We start from the raw sequence: 20,873 nt of genomic DNA, 5'->3' as shown, positions 1-20,873 counted from the left end.
CTCCCAGTGACACGGGGCACAGTGTGGAAGCTTTAGTCAGAACTCGACTGAAATTGGACACAGGTAGGGATTTTCAGAGAAGTTAAATTTCTCTATCAGAAAGGCCCAAAGGGCCGGAACTGGTTTGGCTCAGTGGATAGCGCGTCGGCCTGCGGACTGAAAGGTCCCGGGTTCGATTCCGGTCAGGGGCATGTACCTCGGTTGCAGGCACATCCTCAGTAGAGGGTTTGCAGGAGGCAGCTGGTTGATGTTTCTTTCTCATCGATGTTTCTAGCTCTCTATCCCTCTCCCTTCCTCTCTATAAAAAATCAATAAAATATATTTTAAAAGAAAAAGAAAGGTCCAAAAACGTAGTAAAAGCACGCGTGCCAAGACTGAAAAGACAGGCGTCAGGAAGTTATCAGTCACGGCCGCTCACAGGAGCCAGCTCCAAAGTACGTACCAGGTTCTCTCCACACTCACGTCACCCTCCCGCCCTCCTCCTGCTGTGGGTCCCCACTTTGCCCGCGGAGGGACCCCAGTCTGCGCGGGCTTCCTGTTCTGCATGGCACGGTCACGAGTGCTTTTTTAATTGCTCCTCTCCGCTTGTCTTTGTGTTTCGAATTTCTTACCGTGATATGTCAAAGATTAGGAATAACACCTATTAAACGCTACTATAAACAAATTGTCATTTAAAAACAAACCAAAGAAGGCACCCTGGCTGGTGTGTTGTTCGGTGGTTAGAGCGTTGGCCCCTGCACCAAAGGGTCGTGGGTTCAATTCCCGGTCAGGGGCCTCGTACCTGAGTTGCAGGCCAATCCCTGGTCGAGGCACGTATAGCACATGCTAGAGGGAACCTGTCCGTGTGTCTCTCTCATATCAACGTTTCTCTCCCTCCCCCTCTCTCTCTCCTCTCTCCCTCTCTCCCGCCCTCCCTTCTCCTTGCTCTGAAAACCAATGGAAAAAATATCTTCGGGTGAGGATGAACAAGACAAAACAGAACAAAGAAGGTAGCCACTGCTGGACAGAAATGCTTTTCCAGGTGGCGGCTGCCTTGCACTGGGAATGGGGGCTCACGATAGCCCGTGAACCGACAGCGGGACTGACCTGAGCATCTGACCGCGGACTCATCCCGGGGGCCCCTCCCTCCAGCTGCTGACCCAGGTCTTCCCATAACAACCCCGATCTCCGCCTGCCCTCCCCCGGGGACTCCTTCCACCGAAAACAAAGATAAAGCTGGAGAGGTTGATGACTTCTCGGCACAGGAAGGACGGGAAGTGTGCGGCCGGCGGGCGCCTTCTCGGGCCTCCCCGGGCCCGTCCCGGCCATGCAGCGTGGGGTGGGGTCAGCATTCCTCCCTGAGGTCCACGGGAAGGGAGGTGCTGGGGTTCACTCACACCCAGGCTGCTTCCAGGCTGATAAAGGTGCCGGGCCCGTGGTTTCTCAGGTTTTCCAAACACAGAGCCGTGGAGGTTACATTGTTTTACATCGGAGGACCGCCGGCTGTCCAGGGTCAGGTCTGAGGAGGCCTTCCTCCCTCCGGCCACCTCCGGGGAGCGCTCTGCACTGATGCACAGGCGGGCTCTGAGGAAGCCAGCCTGTAAGGTCATCGGTGGGGCACGGCCCCTGCCTCCCAGGGGGGCATGAGACATGGCTGGCCTATTCGGGGGCACTTGCTTGCACCTCAGTTCTACATCGTTTCTGCCAAGTCTTAGGAAGGTCCACGTCGCTGTGATAGAAGGGGCTGCAGACGAGCCACCTTCTTCCCCGAGGAGGGGTAAGAACATGCATCCAGCCGGAGCAGGTGTGGCTGCGCGGATAGAGCGTCGGCCTGCAGACCGAAGGGTCCTGAGTTTGACTCCAGTCAAAGGCACGTACCTCGGGTGCAGGCTCCTCCCCGGCCCAGAGTAGGCAACCAGTCAATGTGTTTCTCTCACATGGATATTTCTCTCTGTCTTTTCTTCTCTCTTCCACTCTCTCTGAAAAGCAATGGAAAAACATCCACGGGTGAAGATTAAAAAAAAAAAAAAAATCTGATCTAGCTGTTGAAAGTTTTCCGCATACGGGGAACCACGCCACTGGTGCTGGAAGTGCAGGCGGGCCTCGGGGTCACGCACCGCGGCCTGCGTCAGCCAAGGCCAGGGCCACACCTGGGTGAACAGACAAGCCAGGTGGCGCCTGGAAATAGAAGCCTGTTACCCAAGAGGGAGGTTGGTCTGAGAGTCATGAAACGTGATCAGGCTGTGGATGAGGGCAGATGCGTTGGGGACAAGCGAAGGCGGAGCATCTGGGAAGTCTGTGCCCGTTGGGCCAGTGCGCACACTCTGTATCTCTGGCCAGCCCTTCCTCACTTCCTGCAAAACTGAGCGGGTACTCTAGACCGGTGGTTCCCACATGGGGGGAGGGGGGGGATTTGATTTTTAAGGGGGACAATTCGAGAATGAGTTATGAACAGTGAGTTTTTTTGCATTTCTTATGGTTCTAGGGGCCTCATATACAGTATGTAAATGTATTTTGTGGCATATCTATGGTCTCTATTACATGTTCTGAATCTTTATTGGCTACTTTTTTCATATCACTTCATATTATTATTATTATTATTATTATTTTTAAATATGTTTTATTGATTTTTTACAGAGAGGAAGGGAGAGAGATAGAGAGCTAGAAATGTCGATGAAAGAGAAACATCATTGACCAGCTGCCTCCTGCACACCCCCCACTGGGGATGAGCCCGCAACCAATGTACATGCCCTTGACCGGAATCCAACCTGGGACCTTTCAGTCCGCAGACCGACACTCTACCACTGAGCCAAACCGGTTTCGGCCATATTATTATTTTTAAAACAATTTCGTAGTGATTTCTTTCTCCGTACTTAACTGCCCTTCCGTTCTTTTATTTTTCTCGTTCCTGGATGCCATGTTCTTTGGAAGCCTGTTTAGACCAATTCACTGGCCTTTTAGGCTTCCTCCGCGTGAATAGGAGTTCGCTTTTTGAATAATAAAATTCTATGTCACGGCGGGGGGGCAGGGAGGGGGGCGGGCATCAGGATGATAGAGATGCTTAGGTGGGGCGTGGCCACAACAAGGTAGGGAACGACTGCCCTGGAGGGTCCCGATCTGTGTGCAGGTCTCCTGCTTGCCCATCGCTGAGCTGTGCTTCAGCACTTGTGGGTCCAATGCAGCAGGCCACTTCTGAGTGGGAACAGGCAGCTGGGAGCAGGAGACAGAGACCGAGGTGGGGTTTGAAGGACAGGGTATCTGGAGACTCTTTTAAAAAAAAATTATATATATATATATATATATATATATATATATATATTATTGATTTTCCACAGAGAGGAAGGGAAAGAGACAGAGAGTTAGAAACATGGATGAGAGAGAAACATCGATCAGCTGCCTCTTGCAAATCCCCACCTGGGGATGTGCCCGCAACCAAGACACATGCTCTTGACTGGAATCGAACCCAGGACCCTTCAGTCCACAGGCCAACGCTCTATCCACTGAGCCAATCCGGTTTTGGTGGTATCTGGACACCCTTATCGAGCAAATCCTGAATCCAGAAGGGAGTCCCCTTTAACAAGGGCCCTGTGGGGAGCACTCCATCCACAGGCCCCTCCCTTAGAGCAGGGGCACAGACTTAGTGATGACAGGTTTGTTTTTAATCTTGCTAAAACTTGAACTGTCTAAGGTTCTACTAAAGATCAAATAGTGCCAATGGTTGTCCTTGGAATAAACCCAGCACACAGCATCGTTGGACAGAACGGTTCCTTCCTTGGCTGTCTGTCTGTCCAGCTAGGTCCTGAGCTGTTTGAGGGCAGGACCTTCCCTCTCCTTCCTCAGTGTCCAGCGGGACAGAAGTTGGAGGAAGGCTCCAGGATGGATGGAGACAGGGAAGGTACTCCCGTCTCTGCTCCCCTCATCCCAGGCTGAGCCGAGGGTGCCTGCAGGCTCTCTAACACCCCTTGGGATGCTGGAAGGCTACCACAGGCTACGTTCATTCGTATGTTCGTGTGTACTTCCCTGGCCATGACGAACAGTGAAAGAGAAATGAGAAGAAGAACAGAGCCCGGTCACAGGTTGTGAAACTGGCAGCGAAAGTGATTGCTAGCACGCGTGAGAGGTCACGGAGCAGTTTTGTGGGTTCTTCTGACTCACGTTTCTTCTTTTTATGTTTTCGCTCATTTAAAAGGAGCCAACGTAAACATACAGAAAACAGGGTGAACTTCCTGCTGGCCTTTGGTTTCCTCCCTCCGAGCTGCAGGGGGGTCATCGGCCACTTCATCCCACATACGTTTTCCCGCCGGTAATGAGGTCCACACTCCACATTCGCCGAGGCCTCTTTCGCCTGCTCTTCTGCAGCGTGGCCAGCCCTCCTATTCTTGTTTTATTTTATTTTATTTTTTTAAAATATATTTTATTGATTTTGTACAGAGAGGAAGGGAGAGAGATAGAGAGCTAGAAACATCGATGAGAGAGAGTCATCCATCAGCTGCCTCTTGCACACCCCCTACTGGGGATATGCCCGCAACCAAGGTACATGCCCTTGACTGGAATCGAACCCGGTTTCGGCCTATTCTTGTTTTAAAAAAACAATACATGGGGGCCCAGCTGGCGTGGCTCAGGGGTTGGGCATCGAGCTATGAACCAGGAGGTCACAGTTTGATTCCCGATCAGGGCACATGGCCAGGTTACAGGCTCCAACCCCAGTAGGGGGCATGCAGGAGGCAGCCAATCAATGATTCTCTCTCATCATTGATGTTTCTATCTCTCTCTTCCTCTCTGAAACCCATTTTTTTAAATTGTTTTTTAAGTTAAAAATGACACATTGGGAACAAATGAAAGGCAACTCGTAATTGTGAAGTTATTCCTGAACACGGAGGGGAGAAATGAGCTGTGAAAACGTGAACACTCTAATTGACTGTGAGCTGTGTGCTTACCGCGTCAGAATTGCAGATGTCAGAATCCATTTTCCCGCTCAGTGGCCTGACGCAGTGGTAATGAGCTGCTTACACACACAACTGTGCGTTTAAAAAGCCTGCCTCGTCTCATAATCAGAGGCTGGCTTCGCTGCCAGCCTGGCGAGCGGTCTGACTTCCTTAAAGACGGACGGCTTCGGCCTTTGAGCAGCTGCTGTCCTCCGGGCGGAGTGGGAGGTTTTGGGCCTGATTATTCAGCCCACGGCGGACTCTCCTCTCCGACCTGGGTCATTTGGGGTCATTTCCCTGCTTGCCAGCACCCGTGGCAGAAAATAAAACAAGAGACTTTACTTATAGTTACTTTTATTTTATTTATTTAAGAGCTTGAAGTTCAAAACAATGCATTTGACTTTTTACTTACAGTTTTTTAAAATAATATTAAGCCCGGCCAGCATGGCTCAGTGGTGGAGCATCGATCTATGGACCAGGAGGTCCCAGGTTCGATTCCCAGTCCGGGCACATGACCAAGTTGCAGGCTTAGTCCCTGGTAGGGGGCGTGCAGGAGGCAGCTGATCAAAGATTCTCTCTCATCATTGATGCTTCTAACTCCTTCTCCCTCTGACTCCTTCCTCTCTGAATTATATATATATGTTCCTTGAAGGCCCCCTAACAGGCAATGAATTTAAACATTTTCACATGCCATAATTTAGATCCTGGGGATTCGGGGCCAGGGAATAGTATTATTCATTGTCCAGTGTTGGTGGAGGGGCTCAGATCCTGGGTTACCCTCCCTTCCACACCAAACCCCTCTCTCCAAAGAGATAAATCTGGTGCTACGACTGGACAAGCACCGAAATAAGCTGAAACCCATTTCACTGTAATGTTTCTCCTGTGGCAGTCCCACTGGATTCCCTGTCAGATCCCTCTGCATTCTCTGAGAAATGAATGATATCCCGTAGAGTTTGAGGGTTAAGGATGTGGGCTGGGAACTGGAGATAAATTTGCCAGTGACTTCTGCAGGTAACTGGTTCTGTGGTGAGCAATCAATCAGCAAAGGTTCATGCTCTCCCTGGGCCGTGCATTTCTTGTGATCATTTCTCAGGCCACTTCTGGCCAAGCTCTGGCACCTCCTGGAGAGTGAGTAAATGATAGCAATGTAGAAGCAGCATGGGGGGCCCTGACCGGGTAGATCAGTGGGTAGGGCATCATCACAGTAAGAGGAGGTTGCCATTAAAGAGGAAATAAATCATAAATTATTTTAAATGTTAGGACCATAAGTGAATGTTGGTGTATTTCTGAGGTGAGGAAGGACTTCTCTCGCCATGAATCCCAAAGCCAAATGCCAGTAAAGGAGAAATGGATGAATTTGCCCACATCAAAAATAAACTTTGGCTTAGCAACAAAACATTTAGGTAAAAAATAAATGGTCCAGCCTCATGTGTTAGCCATGAAATCTGACCCCCTCAGCATCGGCAGCATGATGGACAAGAAGCACATCCAATGTAGGGTGGACCTGGACCCTGGTTTGCACTGGGTGCCTAAGACTTGTTCTGATTTCACATTTCATTTTTTAAAAATAACTTACTAAAGCCCCTCGCATTTGGGTTAGCAGCCAGAGTTCAGGGGAGGTGTGCTTTAAAAAAAAAAAAAAAAAAAAAATATATATATATATATATATATATATATATATATATATATATATATTTATATATATTAATTTTTTTCACAGAGAGGAAGAGAGAGGGATAGAGAGTTAGAAACATCAATGAGAGAGAAACATCGATCAGCTGCCTCCTGTACACCTCCTGCTGGGGATGTGTCCGCAACCAAGGTACATGCCCTTGACCGGAATCGAACCCTTCAGTCTGCTGAGCCAAACCGGTTAGAGCAGGGGGAGGTGTTCCTGTTCCTCGGTGGGAAAATAAAGCCTGGTGAGCCAGCCCGTTCTTTCCCCGTGACCAGCTGGCATACCATGGTGGTGGTACTTTCAAGCATTTCCTTCAGCAGTTCAATATGTGCTGTTGGGGAAAATATCACAACATATGTAAAAGACAAGTTAATTAAAAATGCATATAAATGAAGAGCTCTCACAAATCAATAAGAAACACAATAAATACTTTATCAGGAAGATGGACTAGGCATGAATAGGAATTCACAAAAGAAGACATACAAAAGGCCAAGAAACACATTCAAAAAATATGGGCAGTGGAACACTGGTGGAGAAAGAAAGAATAAATTCTAGAAGAAATACAGTGGAAGGCAGCTGAGAGGCGATGTCTTCTTTGCTGATAACGATTCGCTCAGAGTCTGGCACAGGGCACGCACTCCACAAACGTTTGTCGGATGAATGAGTGAGCAGAGATGAAGAGCACGGGAAGAGGCTGTTTTTAAGGGGGAAAAGGGCAAACTGGGTCAACTTTTCTTGGAGAGCCTGTTTTGCCAGTAAAACTAGAGATGACGTCATCCGAAGACCATCCTTCCTGTGGGCTCCTGGCGGCCTCCAGGGAGCATGCGAGCCTCAGAGCTAGCACTCAGGGCTCAGACCGTCCTCCGCAAGGCCTTTTGTCTGGGTGTGCAGCTGCTCGTCCTCGTCCATTCCCCGCGGATGACAGTGACGTGGCCCTTTTCCAGCCTCGTGTGTTGGCCATGAGATCCGACCCCCTCAGCATCGGCAGCCTGATGGACAGGAAGCACATCCGATGCAGGGTGGGCCTGGACCCCGGTTCGCACTGGGTGCCTACGACTTGTTCTGATTTCACATTTCTGGTTTTTGTTTGTTTGTTTGTTTGTTTTTAATATATTTTATTGATTCTTTTACAGAGAGGAAGAGAGAGGGATAGAGAGTTAGAAACATCGATGAGAGAGAGTCATGGATCAGCAGCCTCTTGCACACCCCCTACTGGGGATATGCCCGCAACCAAGGTACATGCCCTTGACCGGAATCGAACCCAGGACCCTTCAGTCCCCAAGCCGACGCTCTATCCATTGAGCCAAACCGGTTTCGGCTGATTTCACATTTCTTGTTTGTTTGTTTGTTTGTTTGTTTTAATCATTTACTAAAGCCCCTCGCATTTGGGTTAGCAGCCGGAGTCCAGGGGAGGTGTTCCTGTTCCTCGGTGGGAAAATAAAGCCTGGTGAGTCAGCCTGTTCTTCCCGGTGACCGGCTGGAATACCACGGTGGCGGTATTTTCAAGCATCCGCTCTGGCAGTTCACTTAGGACACTGGTTCCCTCTGGGCCCAGGGTGTCCCAGAGCTCCCTGACATGGGTTCTTCTCTACTGGCTTTGAGCAAAGATAGATATATATATATGTCATATATATATGACTGCTTCCTGGAACTCACAATGTCAAAACTAAATGTCTTTAAGGAGAGGGCCCAATAGAGCCCCCTCGAAGAGTAGTTTATGCAGAACAGTGGTTCCTTCAGACACAGCCCAGAAGGAGCCTCAAAAGAGAACAACGTCTGCCTAGCCGGCACGGCTCAGGGATTGCGTCAACCTACGAACCCGGAGGTCCCAGTTCGATTCCTGGTGGAGGCACGTGCCCGGGTTATGGGCTCAATCCCCTGTGTGGGGGCATGCAGCAGTTGATGAATGATTCTCTCTCATCATTGATATCTCTCTCTCCCTGCAGTAATATATATATTTAAAATTAAAGAAATAAAAAAGAACAAGGTTTGAGTGGTAGGTCTCTAACGAGCCTTTTAAAGAAATGGAAGGAAGCAAGGAAGAGAGGGAAGGAGGGAGGGGACTGGAAGGGAGGAGGGGAGAGGAAAATTGGATTTTCCACAGGAAGCTTTGGTTTCCTAGAGCTGATTTCCATAGCAAACAGGAGACTGTGTACCGACTATCTCTAGGAAGCTCTAGGTAACGTAGAGTTCGTCTCGATGCCATGGCAACATACTGTCTTAGCTCAGGCCGCAGCAGCCAGTTCCACCGGCTGGGTGACTAATGACCAGTGGAAGTGTGTTTCTCACATTCCGCAAGGGCCAGGTCCGAGGCCCACACAGTTGGCTTCTGGGTGCGAGCCCTGTTCTGGGGGCAGCCTGCCAGCGTCTGGCGTATCCGCACGTGGCAGAGAGGGGCAGAAAGGCCACCCTGCTGACTCCAAGGGCACTAATCGCATCACGAGGGCTCCCCCGTCATGACCTCAGCGAACCCTGCTTACCTCCGGAAGGCCGCCTCCGCACGCATCGCGTTGAGGGGTCGGCTCCCAGCATACGCACTTTGGGGGGACGTTATATACAGGAAATGTCACGAGTTAGTAGAGAAGAGGTGCAGACTGGGGAAGGACCCGGATGATGATATTATAAATAACATTTATTCCTTACGTCCTAAATGATCTGTCCCTTAACTTACCCAGGTCATGCTTCATTCCTTTTTTCCTTTTTTTAGTATGTTCTTTATGGATTTCAGAGAGGAAACTGAAAGGGGGGAAGAGAGAGAAGAACATCAATGCCCCCGCGACTCTGTTTCTCAGGGAAATGATGCCGTTTGTAACATTTCCTCTTCGGAAGCTGGAGTACTCTGATTCCCTGGAGGCTGATTTCTGAGTAGGATAAACGTGACGGTGGCTTGTACTCATGCACACGATGTAAAGAGGTCTCTGTCACCCCTACGTTTTCAACGTGGCAGTCCTTGGTTGCTTCATTCCTGTCTGCAAGGACCCCAGGGAGTTCCCTGGGGGTCATGGTCACATAAAACAGGCCGGAAATGGTTCCGGGGAGCTAGACTGCTGTGGACTGCCAGGTGAGCTTCCGCGGCCTCCAAACCAGACTTGTGCACCTTTGGTCCCCAGTCGGCTGGCTCATCTCCTCCCAAACTCCGGGGTTGGACACACATAGATGCCTCCGGCTGGAAGCACGGGGAATAAACTGAGCATTCAGAAGCAGCTCCTGTGACAATCCGTTCATTTCTGTGCCTGTGAAACACAGGGAGACCGAAATGCACGGAGCATAACAGGTGTTTAAACTGGCGTGTCTACATCACCTGTCGGAAGAGGCACGCCTACACGCTGAACTGTGTGTTTTAGTAACGACTATAGGGTTTTCGCTTCTGACGGCAGCCAGGCTCCTGACTTTGGTGCCAGGTTTGGCAGCCGCTGCAGCGAGGGTGTCCGTGTGGAGCATGGAACTACAGGTGCTGGGTCCATTTCCCTCCCTCAGCTCCGCTCCTCGCGTGTACTCCTGACCGTCGCCTGCACTCACTCAGCAGAGTCAGATGGGGAGAGCACAGGCCTGGGAAACGAGACACATCGAGGTCCTGATTCTGGCTTCCCACCTTTAGGCAAAGTGACTGTATTCCTCCTTTTCTCTTTTGTCCCACGAGGCCAATAGACTGGACACTAACACCCAGCTCCCCAGCGTGGGGGGGAAGGTCCATGGCACCTGGCAGAGCACAGGCCTTGGCCATCCTTGTGTGCTCTCCTTCCGCCAAGGAGGACCCTGAGGCTGGTTATTCTCAGTCCAAGGCATCCTCCGTGCTCAGCATTCTGATCTCAAGAAAGGGGTGGCTTATTGTGGGAGAGCCTGCATTGTCAGCTTACACACGTCTAAGCCCCGAGGGGGTAACAGCTATGGAAACACCTCCACGTGCACACCGAGGAGGCTGTCTGCCATTGCTGCTGGGAACACCCCCATTTTCTGTTATTTTTCAAAAAATATATATTTTATTGATTTTTTTTTTACAGAGAGACGGGAGAGGGATAGAGAGTTAGAAACATTGATGAGAGAGAAACATCAATCAGCTGCCTCCTGCACACCTCCCACTGGGGATGTGCCTGCAACCAAGGTACATGCCCTTGACCGGAATCAAACCTGAGACCCTTCAGTCCACAGGCCGATGCTCTATCCACTGAGCCACACCGGTTAGGGCCATTTTCTGTTATTTCTGCTGATTGAAACAACGGCAGTGATCAATCAAATACAGTAGGTGATCAAACGTCATGGATTACCCTTTCTTAAAAAAAAAATTGAATTCTTTAAAACCAAATAAACAAGGTCAGGTCTAGACATTTTAAATCCCCAGAAGACATCGCAAAATCCTTGAACGTCTCATTCACGGGAAGATCGGTTTGTCAAGCTTGTGCATGGGCTTGAGCAACACACCTGTGTGTGCACAGGTCACTTGTCCAGAGCGAGGCTGCGTTCAGGACACCGATGCCAGGGAAGCCCCCTCACGCCTTCATACTGGCCCTACACTCTGTGCCTAGTTCTGTAGACGGCAGTTTATCTGTCTCGGCCGAGAAGCTGCGCTCCTGGAGGTCCAGGACCTTGGACAGGTCATCTTTGTGTGACCCAGACCCCTACCAGACTCTTGAACTTAGCAGATGCTCAATAAATTACTGCTGCCCAGCCAGTGATTGAGCATAGACCCCTGAACCAGGAGGTCATGGTTAACTTTCCCGTCAGGGCACATGCCCAGGTTACGGGCTCGATCCCCAGTGTGGGGCACGCAGGAGGCAGCTGACCAATGATTCTCTCACATCATTGATGTTCCTATCTCTCTCCCTCCCTCTCCCTTCCTCTCTCTGAAATGAATAAAAGCCTACTAATAAAGTAATAATAATACATGATTACTATTACCGGTGGCTGAGAGCTCCTCATAACACCTCTGGCTGCCCTGCTCTCTTTCCACATGAAACATAATTGTCACCTTTGGGATTGGACGGGAAGATTTCGGAAAAGGAAGCGTGCCCACTTGAATCTCGTGCTACATGAGAGAACTCTCTTCTGATTCTCAGCAAGTGTTATCACTGCTCTCTCTTCTGTTTCTCATTCTTCTTAGTGACATCCAGTGTCCTACAGCTGAATTCTTTTTTAAATATATTTTATTAATTTTTTACAGAGAGGAAGGGAGAGAGATAGAGAGCTAGAAACGTAGATGAGAATCATCGACCAGCTGCCTCTTGCACACCCCCTACCGGGGATGTGCCTGCAACCAGCGTACATGCCCCTGATGGGAATCGAACCTGGGACCTTTCAGTCCGCAGACTGACGCTCTACCGCTGAGCCAAACCGGTTTCGGCCTACTGCTGAATTCTTAGTAACATGTCTGTGTGCCTGGGTAGAAAGGTCAAGAAGGTGGAAATCGAGAACAGGAAAAGACAAAAGGCAGAGAGCCATTTTATATTTTGTCAACCAACACCTCGGTGTTCACTTCCAAAGCATGAGGTGTGCATGGGAAGAATTTGTGTTTAAAAATTGAGAAAATATTGGGCGAATTTCTCAAATCAATATATGCTGGTATCTGCTGTGTCTCTGCCTGGACAGCCCCATCCCCACCATCATCACCCTCATCATCACTCATTCATACACACACAACACGTACACACACAACACGTACACACACACACACGCACACCCTCCTTTTCTACCTAACTCCTCTTTAGCTTTCAAGTCCCCGTGCTTTGTCTTTCCAGAACCCCAGTTCTGAATTGGGCTCCCCTCTATGCAGCTCCCATGGGATCCTAAACCCCCTCCAGCACGAGGCCTACCACACAACAGCCATCACCTCACTGGACGAGAGCTCCCTGAGGGCAGGGCCTGGGTCTGTCTTTTCCCCAGCTCCATCTCTCGTTCCTGGAATGGCACACCACACGCTTATGGAATACGTGAAGTTCGATGAATCTGTATAAACCCTTTCTTTGTAGGAACTTTTGTTTATCTCTCTGAACAACATCGGTCGAGGACAGCTGGTCGGGTTGTGCTGTACTAGGATGTCCCGCAGAGAGGGGAGAGGAGGGGAGGCGGAGATCAGCCCACCTGCCCATCACCAGGCCATTTGCACGGGCCCCACCCGCCTGGAGGACAAGGTGCCTTTTTCCGATTTGCACTGTGGCTCCATCTCTGAACAGCACGTAGCGTCTTCAGAGGCAGTGAGGACTCGCCCTCATGTTCCTAGGAGGACGAGGCCTGGGTGCTTTGATGAAACTGTTCCTGTGGGCCGAAACCGGTTTGGCTCGGTGGATAGAGCATCCGTCTGCGAACTCAGGGGTCCCGGGTTCGATTCCGGTCAAGGGCATGTGTGTTGGTTGCGGGCATATCCATGGTGGTGGGGGGAGGGGGAGTGGGGGGTGGCATGTGCAGGAGGAGGCTGGTCGGTGTTTCTCTCTCATCGATGTTTCTAGCTCTCTATCCCTCTCCCTTCCTCTCTGTGAAAAATCAATAAAATATATATTTTTTTAAAAAAAGAAAAGAAAAGAAACTGTTTCTGTGGGTCCTCGGACCCCATCAGCGCCGAGCCCCGACCCCACCCACGGCCCCGCTCTCCCTCACGCCTCTCTCCTCTGGCTCTTGTCTCCCTCAGGGTTCGGGATGACGACCCCCGCGACCGTCGGAGGAAAGATCTTCCTCATCTTCTACGGCCTCCTCGGCTGCGCGAGCACCATCCTGTTCTTCAACCTCTTCCTGGAGCGGCTCATCACCGTCATCGCCCACGTCATGAAGTGCTGCCACCAGCAGCAGCGGCTCCGGCGGGAGGGCGCCCCGCCGAGGGGGAGCCCCAAGAGCCAGGGCTGCGGCGGGGCGGGCTGGAAGCCCTCCGTGTACTACGTGATGCTCATCCTGTGCCTGGCCTCCCTGCTCGTCTCCGGCTGCGCCTCGGCCATGTACACCTGCATCGAGGGCTGGAGCTACTTCGACTCCCTGTACTTCTGCTTCGTGGCCTTCAGCACCATCGGCTTCGGGGACCTGGTCAGCAGCCAGCACGCCGTGTACGAGAGCCAGGGCCTCTACCGCGTGGCCAACTTCGCCTTCATCCTCGTGGGCGTCTGCTGCATCTACTCGCTCTTCAACGTCATCTCCATCCTCATCAAGCAGTCGGTGAACTGGATCCTGCGGAAGCTGGACGGCGGGTGCTGCGGGCGGTGCCGGGGCGGCCTCCCACGGGCCCGCAGGAACGCGGTCACCCCGGGCCACGTCCGCTCCTCGGGCGGCGGGGGCACGGAGGGCGAGGCGGGCGGGCGGCGGCCCTCGGAGGAGGTGGTCTCCATGAAGGACTTCCTGGCCGCCAACAAGGTGTCGCTGGCCGTCCTGCAGAAGCAGCTGTCCGAGACGGCCAACGGCTGCTGCCCCCAGGCGGGCATGCAGCCCCGGGACAGCGAGTTCTCCGGGGGCGTGGGGGCCTTCGCCATCATGAACAACAGGCTGGCGGAGACCAGCGGGGACAGGTAGGGCCAAGGAGGCCGAGGGGAGGGCGGCGGGGGGAGGAGCGTCACGGAGCTGGCTCTGCCCGGGGCTGGGCTTCCTGAAGCCCAGCTGGAGAGATCTCCTCGTTTGGGCTCCAACAAACAGCTGAAGCCTCGATGCCTTCCTCCTGATCTGTATTCTTTTCGTTTAAATTCAGTCTTTCAAACACAAATCGCAGAGCAGCCCAAGACCCAGAGCTGTTTCTTTGCTCCTCCTGCTCCAGGTTTTTCACTACTTGCTGGAGGGGAAGGGGGAGAGTAAGCCTTGGTTTGCTGCTGCTCTCCTCTTCCTTTGGAAATGGAGCCCTGCATGGCCGCGTTCACTCCAGCAGAGGAAGGGCGAGGCCGGTCTGGGCTCCGGCTGCCTTCGGCGCAGGTTAAACCCTCTGTGGTGCCACGGTCAAGGCAACCATCTGGTTTAGTCTTTACCTAGGTCTCTGCTTTTTTGCATTTTCTTTTCCTTTTTTTAAGATCTTAATGCTTGGCCAAAGTATCATTGGAACTGTTATGCCCAGATTTCATGATCCCCAAAGACCACCAGGGAGCCAAGTCTGATGCAAAAGCAAAGAGCCTTTATTTGAGCTAGCCCAAGCTCAGTCACACACACACACACACACACACACACACACACACACACACACACACAGCAGTGCAGCGGCAAGGTGGGGAGAGAGAGTGAGCTTCAACAGAACAAAGGTTTTATAGGGGTCTGGGGCATGGGGAGGATTGGACCCCTGAGTTGGCTGACCCGGATTGGCCAGTACCAGGTCAGGGTTTTATTCCAGGGTTTTTCAGCAGGGACTTACAGCAGGTTCTTACGGAGCAAAGGGCAGGAAATGACTAACGGATTCCTGGGTCTGAGCCATACCCTGCTACCTCCTGATTGATCAAGGATGGAGCACAAGGCCAGCATCAAGATAACCACTAAGTGCACATAGGGCTAGCTCTTCAACAAAAAGGAAGTTCTGCTTTATAGCCTTGCTCTGCCCTTTTAGGATGTCCGTGTGTTAAGAACATGAAATTCAGCAGCGAAGAGGTTGGGGGGCCTCGCCTTTGAGACTAAAGAATGCGGTTGGACATTCTCGCTGTCTGTGGTCACAGGGACCCCTTGTTCTTACCAGGCCTGGGGGCAGAGATTATGACTGACTAGTTGTTAGAACTGGAAACTCAATAAACCCTCATTTTATTAACTAAGAGTCCATGGCTGCTCACTGGGGATGGGCAGGGGGGAGGCGAAGGGGTTGTCTACAGAAACAGGCCTTGCTTGCACACAGAGGAACAGGAAGCAGGGAATGACTCTTTGGGGACAGGAGCCTCATCTTGGATTCGTGGCTGGAGAAACATTCTGGGCCAGAAAATGAAATGTAGCTTTCCTTGTGGCATCTGCCTCAGCTCTGCCTTCTGGGATTGTAACGAGCCCAGTTGCACAACCTCCCAAGCAGTTAACGTGTCCGCGCGAGGAACAAGGGCTATCCATCTTCACGGGGGCAGGGGGGGACGTCGTAGGGATGGGAGCACAGCGGAGAAGAGACAGCTATTGTTTTTATGTGATAAGAATGGGGCACACGCAGTTCTTCCAGACGTGATGAGGAAAGAGCCGGTGCAATAAAGAAGATAAAGGGGCCCTGGCTGGTTTGCTCAGTGGTTAGAGTGCCGGCCTGCACACTGCATGGTCTCAGGTTCCATTCCCAGTCAAGGGCACATTGTACCTCAGTTGCACGCTCCATCCCCAGCCCCAGTCAGGATGCATGCAAGAGGCAACCAATTGGTTTGTCTCACATCAGAATGTCTCTCTCCTTCTCACTCACCACCCCCCTTCCTCTTTCCACTCTATCTAAAAGCAATGGGAACATATTCACAGATAAGGATTAAAAAAAAAAATGAAGAAGATAGAGGGGGAAACTGAAACTGATGAAACTGAAGTGTTGAGCAGAAACCATCAGAGCTGGGAGGACCGTCAGGGACCATCACATCCAACCACCTTGTTTCTCACACAGGGAAACGGGCACGAAGGGGTTGCTCCATGTCTGAGCGCTCAGGGCCGATGGGCTACACTGCACATGTGTCAAACACAAGGCCCGCGGGCCAAATCCGTCCCTCCAGGCCTTGCAATGTGGCCCGCACCGCGCTGTCATCACTGCACTCCGCTGCGTTTCCATCACAATGACAGTTTATGACTGTTCAGTAAACCATTCGGCCCGGGATTTAGGCTGGATTTTAGATTTTGGCCCCTTCTCTGATTGAGTTCGACACCCCTAGGCTACAGCGAGGGGAGCCCAGGCTTCCGTGCGGGGAAGCCGGGCTCTTCGTCCAGGCTCCATGCAGCCGCGGAGCCTCCTGCAGCCGCTCCCTCTTCAGGCTGACTTGCCTTTTCTGCCAGCCGGCAACCCCAGACATTTCCTCCACAAGGTCAGGCGGGCCCGGCAGCAGAAGTGTGTTGAGTAGCAGCCCGGAGCTCTGCAGCTCCACCATCAGAGGTCTTCAGCCCCAGGAGAAGCACCTCTTCCACGCAGAAGCATTCCCAGGGATAAGCACAGGAGGAACGAGGGAAATAGCTCCCATCAGAACATCAAGGTGACAGGTGCAGTCAGAGCGATCCGCTGGCGGGCGCTGAAATGAGTGATGCGCACATTTAAAGCCGAGTCAGGACACATGTAACCTCAATGGGTCGCCACCAAAACATCTAGTAATTACAAAGGGAAAACAGAGTTCATGTCGAACTCTGGCAGACACCACAGGAACCAAGAGTGTTAACATCACCAGTCTCACAGGCCCACGTCACACATCACCTGACACGGTGCCCTGAGCAGGGCACACCACCTCTGTGGCATCCTTCCCAGGAGCACACACCTCAGTCCCCTGGTCGGCAAACTGCGGCTCGCCAGCCACATGCGGCCATCTGGCCCCTTGAGTGTGGCTCTTCCACAAAATACCACGGCCTGGGCGAGTCTATTTTGAAGAAGCGGCTTTAGAAGAAGGTTCAGTTTTAAAAAAATGTGGCTCTCCAAAGAAAGTTCAATCATTGTACTGTTGATATTTGGCTCTGTGGATGGATGAGTTTGCTGACCGCAGCCTTAGTCTAATAAAGAGAAAACCATAGACCAAGTGGGGCATGCTATCAGGCAAAGCTATCAAGCTAACGAGACACAGGAAGACGGGCGTGCTGTCCCAGCGGGGAAGAGACCAAGGACAGGGAAATTCAACATGGGAGCCGGGACTGGGTGGATCTTGACTTACGGGAAGAACGTTAGTGGGAACGCTGGGGTGGAAGCCCACAACTTGTGGTCTAGGTGGGCATCGTCTTCACTGAGGTTACCTTCTTGGTGTTGATGGCTGCTCTGTGGGTATGTAAGGTGTTAACATCAGGGGAGGTTGGGTTGACAGTGTATGGAAAAGCTCTGTGCTACTTTTGCAGTGGGACCAGACATCCAACATTCTCTCAAAGAAAAACGTTAAAAAAAAAAAATTCAAAACTCTCAGGATTGCACACAGTCAGTCACACCTTCCGCCTCTGCTTACATCCAGGACGCCAACTCATCACCCTCATCTAATGCCTCCTGAGAGCAGCGTCCACGGTGGAGGTCTTGGCGTCCGGGCAAGTCAAGTTCATCAGCCATGGCTCCGAGACCTGAGCACACGCGTGGGACTCCAATTCAGATTTCACATCCTCCTGAGTCGTGGCCAGTGGCCTCCAGCAGTCGCCCCGAGAGTGTGGTCCCAGCCCGGCAGCAGCCCCTGGAACTCGTGGGAAGTGCAGATTCTCCACGCTCCAACCCAACGGGAGGAATCAGAGGCACGAAGGGCAGGGCCTAGCGATCTGCATTTTAAGGCGTCCTCCGGGTGATATTTTCCAGGAAAGAATGTTGTCCTGAGTGTGAGCTGGGACGGACAGGACAGAGGCCCTCCCCCGGAGCCCAGCTCGTGTCCCCGCCATGTTCTGCCGCTGTGACCAGACCCCAGGGCCTCCCAGACTGACTCTCCCGTCTGCATCTCGGAGCCATTGCTGATGAACTTGACTTGCCCGGACGCCAAGACATCTACCGTGGACACTGCTCTCAGGAGGCAGTAGGCGAGGGTGATGAGTCGGCGTCCTGGATGTAGGCCGAGGTGGTGCTGTGCTATGTGGAAGGAACTTCTTAAGAATTGTCACCTCGTGATGGTCCTTGGGGAGAAGATCTCTGTCACCGTAGGCTGTTGGCTGTTGGCTGATTGAATGTTCAGTCTTCCGGGCAGCGGCCTTGGAATTTGAGTCAACGCAGAATCACCTGCCAGAGGCCCTGCGCACCCAACATCCTCAAACCCCGAGAGGCACCGAGGGGCGTTTTTTTATGCATATTTTCAGGCTTTTCCTAGACCTTCTCAATCAGAACCTGTCTGTCTGTCCATCCATCTCCTATTGGCTGTTTCTCTAGAGCACCCTGACTAATGCACGTTCCCACTCACTTTCTCATTCCCTCCTGGATTATTCTGGAGAACATAAACGGTCTTCTCACCGTTTATGAAGAACCATCCTTCCCTTTTTAAAAAAAAAAAAAAAAATTTTTTATTGCCGAAACTGGTTTGGCTCAGTGGCTAGAACATCAGCCTGGGGACTGAAAGTGCCGGGTTCCATTCCGGTCAAGGGCATGTACCTTGGTTGCGGGCACATCCCCAGTAGGATATGTGCAGGAGGCAGATGATCAATGATTCTCTCTCCTCAATGTTTCTAACTCTCTATCCCTCTCTCTTCCTCTCTGTAAAAAATCAATAAAATATACGTTTAAAAAAATAAAAAATAAAAAAATATATTTTTTATTGATTTCAGAGCGGGAAGAGGGAAAGGTAGAGGGAGATGGGAACATCAATGAAGAGAGAGAATCACTGATTAGCTGCCTCCTGCACACCCCCAACTGGGAATCAAGCCCGCAACCTGGTCATGTGCCCTGACCAGGAATCGAACCGTGACCTCCTGGTTCATAGGTGGATGCTCAACCACGGAGCCACGCTGTCCAGGCCCTTTTGAATTATCCACCTTCAAGGAGAAGAGGCCTGTTACTGAATGTAACATGTCTAATTGGCTTCACCAAGGAGAATTCTTCAAAATGATTGCTGGTAAGGATACCAGTATATATTTTAAAGTCAAAGAACTTTCTAGTACGTGGAGTTACTGGGTGCGGGAATATCCAGTTACAACTCTCTGGTTTTGATCCAAAACATTTCTTCTTTCTTCTACTTTTTCTCAGATTAGTGATGGGGCTGGAGGCTGGAATCCTGACGCAGTGTGGAACCCCCGGTTTGAAACCCCCGGTGTGGAACCCCAGTGTGGAACCCCGGTGTGGACCCCCAGTGTGGAACCCCCGTGTGGACCCCCGGTGTGGTGCCCCGGTGTGGTGCCCTGGTGTGAAGCCCCCAGTGTGGAACCCCGGTGTGGAACCCTGGTGTGAAGCCCCCAGTGTGGAACCCTGGTGTGGAGCCCCTGGTGTGGAACCCCCGGTGTGGAGCCCCCGGTGTGGAGCCCCCCGTGTGGAGCCCCGGTGTGGTGCCCCGGTGTGGAACCCTGGTGCGGGGCCCTGGTGTGGAACCCCGGTGTGGACCCCCGGTGTGGAGCCCTGGTGTGGAACCCCCGGTTTGGAACCCCCGGTGTGGAACCCCAGTGTGGAGCCCCCGGTGTGGAACCCCGGTGTGGAGCCCCCATGTGGAACCCCGGTGTGGAGCCCCCGTGTGGAACCCCCGGTGTGGAACCCTGGTGTGCAACCCCCGTGTGGAACCCCGGTGTGGTGCCCCGGTGTGGAGCCCCGGTGTGGAGCCCCCGGGTGGAACCCAGGTGTGGAACCCCGGTGTGGTGCCCCGGTGTGGTGCCCCGGTGTGGAACCCCCGGTGTGGAACCCCCGGTGTGGAGCCCCCGTGTGGAACCCCGGTGTGGAACCCCCCGTGTGGAGCCCCCGATGTGGAGCCCCCCGTGTGGAACCCCGGTGTGGAACCCCGGTGTGGTGCCTCGGTGTGGAACCCCGGTGTGGAACCCCGGTGTGGAACCCCCGGTGTGGAACCCCCCGTGTGGAAATCCCGGTGTGGAACCCCCGGTGTGGAACCCCGGTGTGGAACCCCCGGTGTGGTGCCCCGGTGTGAAACCCCCGTGTGGAACCCCCGGTGTGGAACCCTGGTGTGGAACCCCCGTGTGGAACCCCCGGTGTGGAACCCCCCGTGTGGAAACCCCGGTGTGGTGCCCCGGTGTGGAACCCCAGTGTGGAACCCCGGTGTGGAACCCCCGGTGTGGAACCCCAGTGTGGAGCCCCCGTGTGGAACCCCCGGTGTGGAACCCCGGTGTGGAACCCCCGGTGTGGAACCCCGGTGTGAAACCCCCGTGTGGAACCCCCGGTGTGGAACCCTGGTGTGGAACCCCAGTGTGGAACCCCAGTGTGGACCCCCCGTGTGGAACCCCGGTGTGGAGCCCCTGTGTGGAACCCCCGGTGTGGAACCCCCCGTGTGGAAACCCCGGTGTGGAACCCCCGGTGTGGAACCCCGGTGTGGAGCCCCGGTGTGGAACCCCCGTGTGGAACCCTGGAATGGAACCCCTGGCGTGGAGTAGACAGACGGCTTCCTGTGGAGAGTTTCAGGTGCCCATTCTCTGCGCTGGAAGTGTGGCCACAGCTGTCCTTCAGCCACAGAGACTGCCCTCCCCCAGGCCTGCAAAGGAAATGTCAGACACCTCCTCCATCCGTTCCCTGTGCAAAGCAGACCCTTAACGAGAAGCCTCAGTTGCCCCGTGAGTAGGAGATTTGATAAACGGGCCAGGGGTGTGGGTGCTGACATGAC

At 52.7% G+C, this 20,873-nt stretch overlaps 2 protein-coding genes across 2 annotated transcripts in view; both read left to right on the top strand.

Moving 5' to 3' along the window:
* KCNK13 (potassium two pore domain channel subfamily K member 13) overlaps positions 1-14,137 on the top strand; it is a 57,227-nt gene extending 43,090 nt beyond the window's left edge. Inside the window, exon 2 of the mRNA XM_036429142.2 lies at positions 13,202-14,137. Within this exon, the coding sequence (XP_036285035.1) occupies positions 13,202-14,067 (866 nt within the window). The 3' untranslated portion in view covers positions 14,068-14,137. The remainder of the gene's footprint in view (positions 1-13,201) is intronic.
* A 5,173-nt stretch (positions 14,138-19,310) lies between these two features.
* LOC118709211 (repetitive proline-rich cell wall protein 2) lies at positions 19,311-20,646 on the top strand. Its single transcript, XM_036421139.1, has 2 exons — positions 19,311-19,393; positions 19,467-20,646. Exons 1-2 carry the CDS (start codon positions 19,311-19,313, stop codon positions 20,644-20,646), a joined length of 1,263 nt encoding a protein of 420 aa, XP_036277032.1.
* Positions 20,647-20,873: the final 227 nt, after the last annotated feature.

This window comes from Pipistrellus kuhlii, unplaced genomic scaffold (genome assembly GCF_014108245.1).
Source record: "Pipistrellus kuhlii isolate mPipKuh1 unplaced genomic scaffold, mPipKuh1.p scaffold_m20_p_1, whole genome shotgun sequence".
Taxonomy (NCBI): Eukaryota; Metazoa; Chordata; class Mammalia; order Chiroptera; family Vespertilionidae; genus Pipistrellus; species Pipistrellus kuhlii.
The sequence above is the reverse complement of the archived record's forward strand: the minus strand, read 5'-3'. Positions and strand labels throughout refer to the sequence as shown.

Bases quoted from the DNA above. Each gene is read 5' to 3' on its own strand.
- LOC118709211 (XM_036421139.1), top strand. From the start codon at position 19,311: ATGGGGCTGGAGGCTGGAATCCTGACGCAGTGTGGAACCCCCGGTTTG. The intron at 19,394-19,466 runs GTGTGGACCCCC...CCTGGTGTGAAG, and splicing joins AACCCCAGTGTGGAACCCCG to CCCCCAGTGTGGAACCCCGG.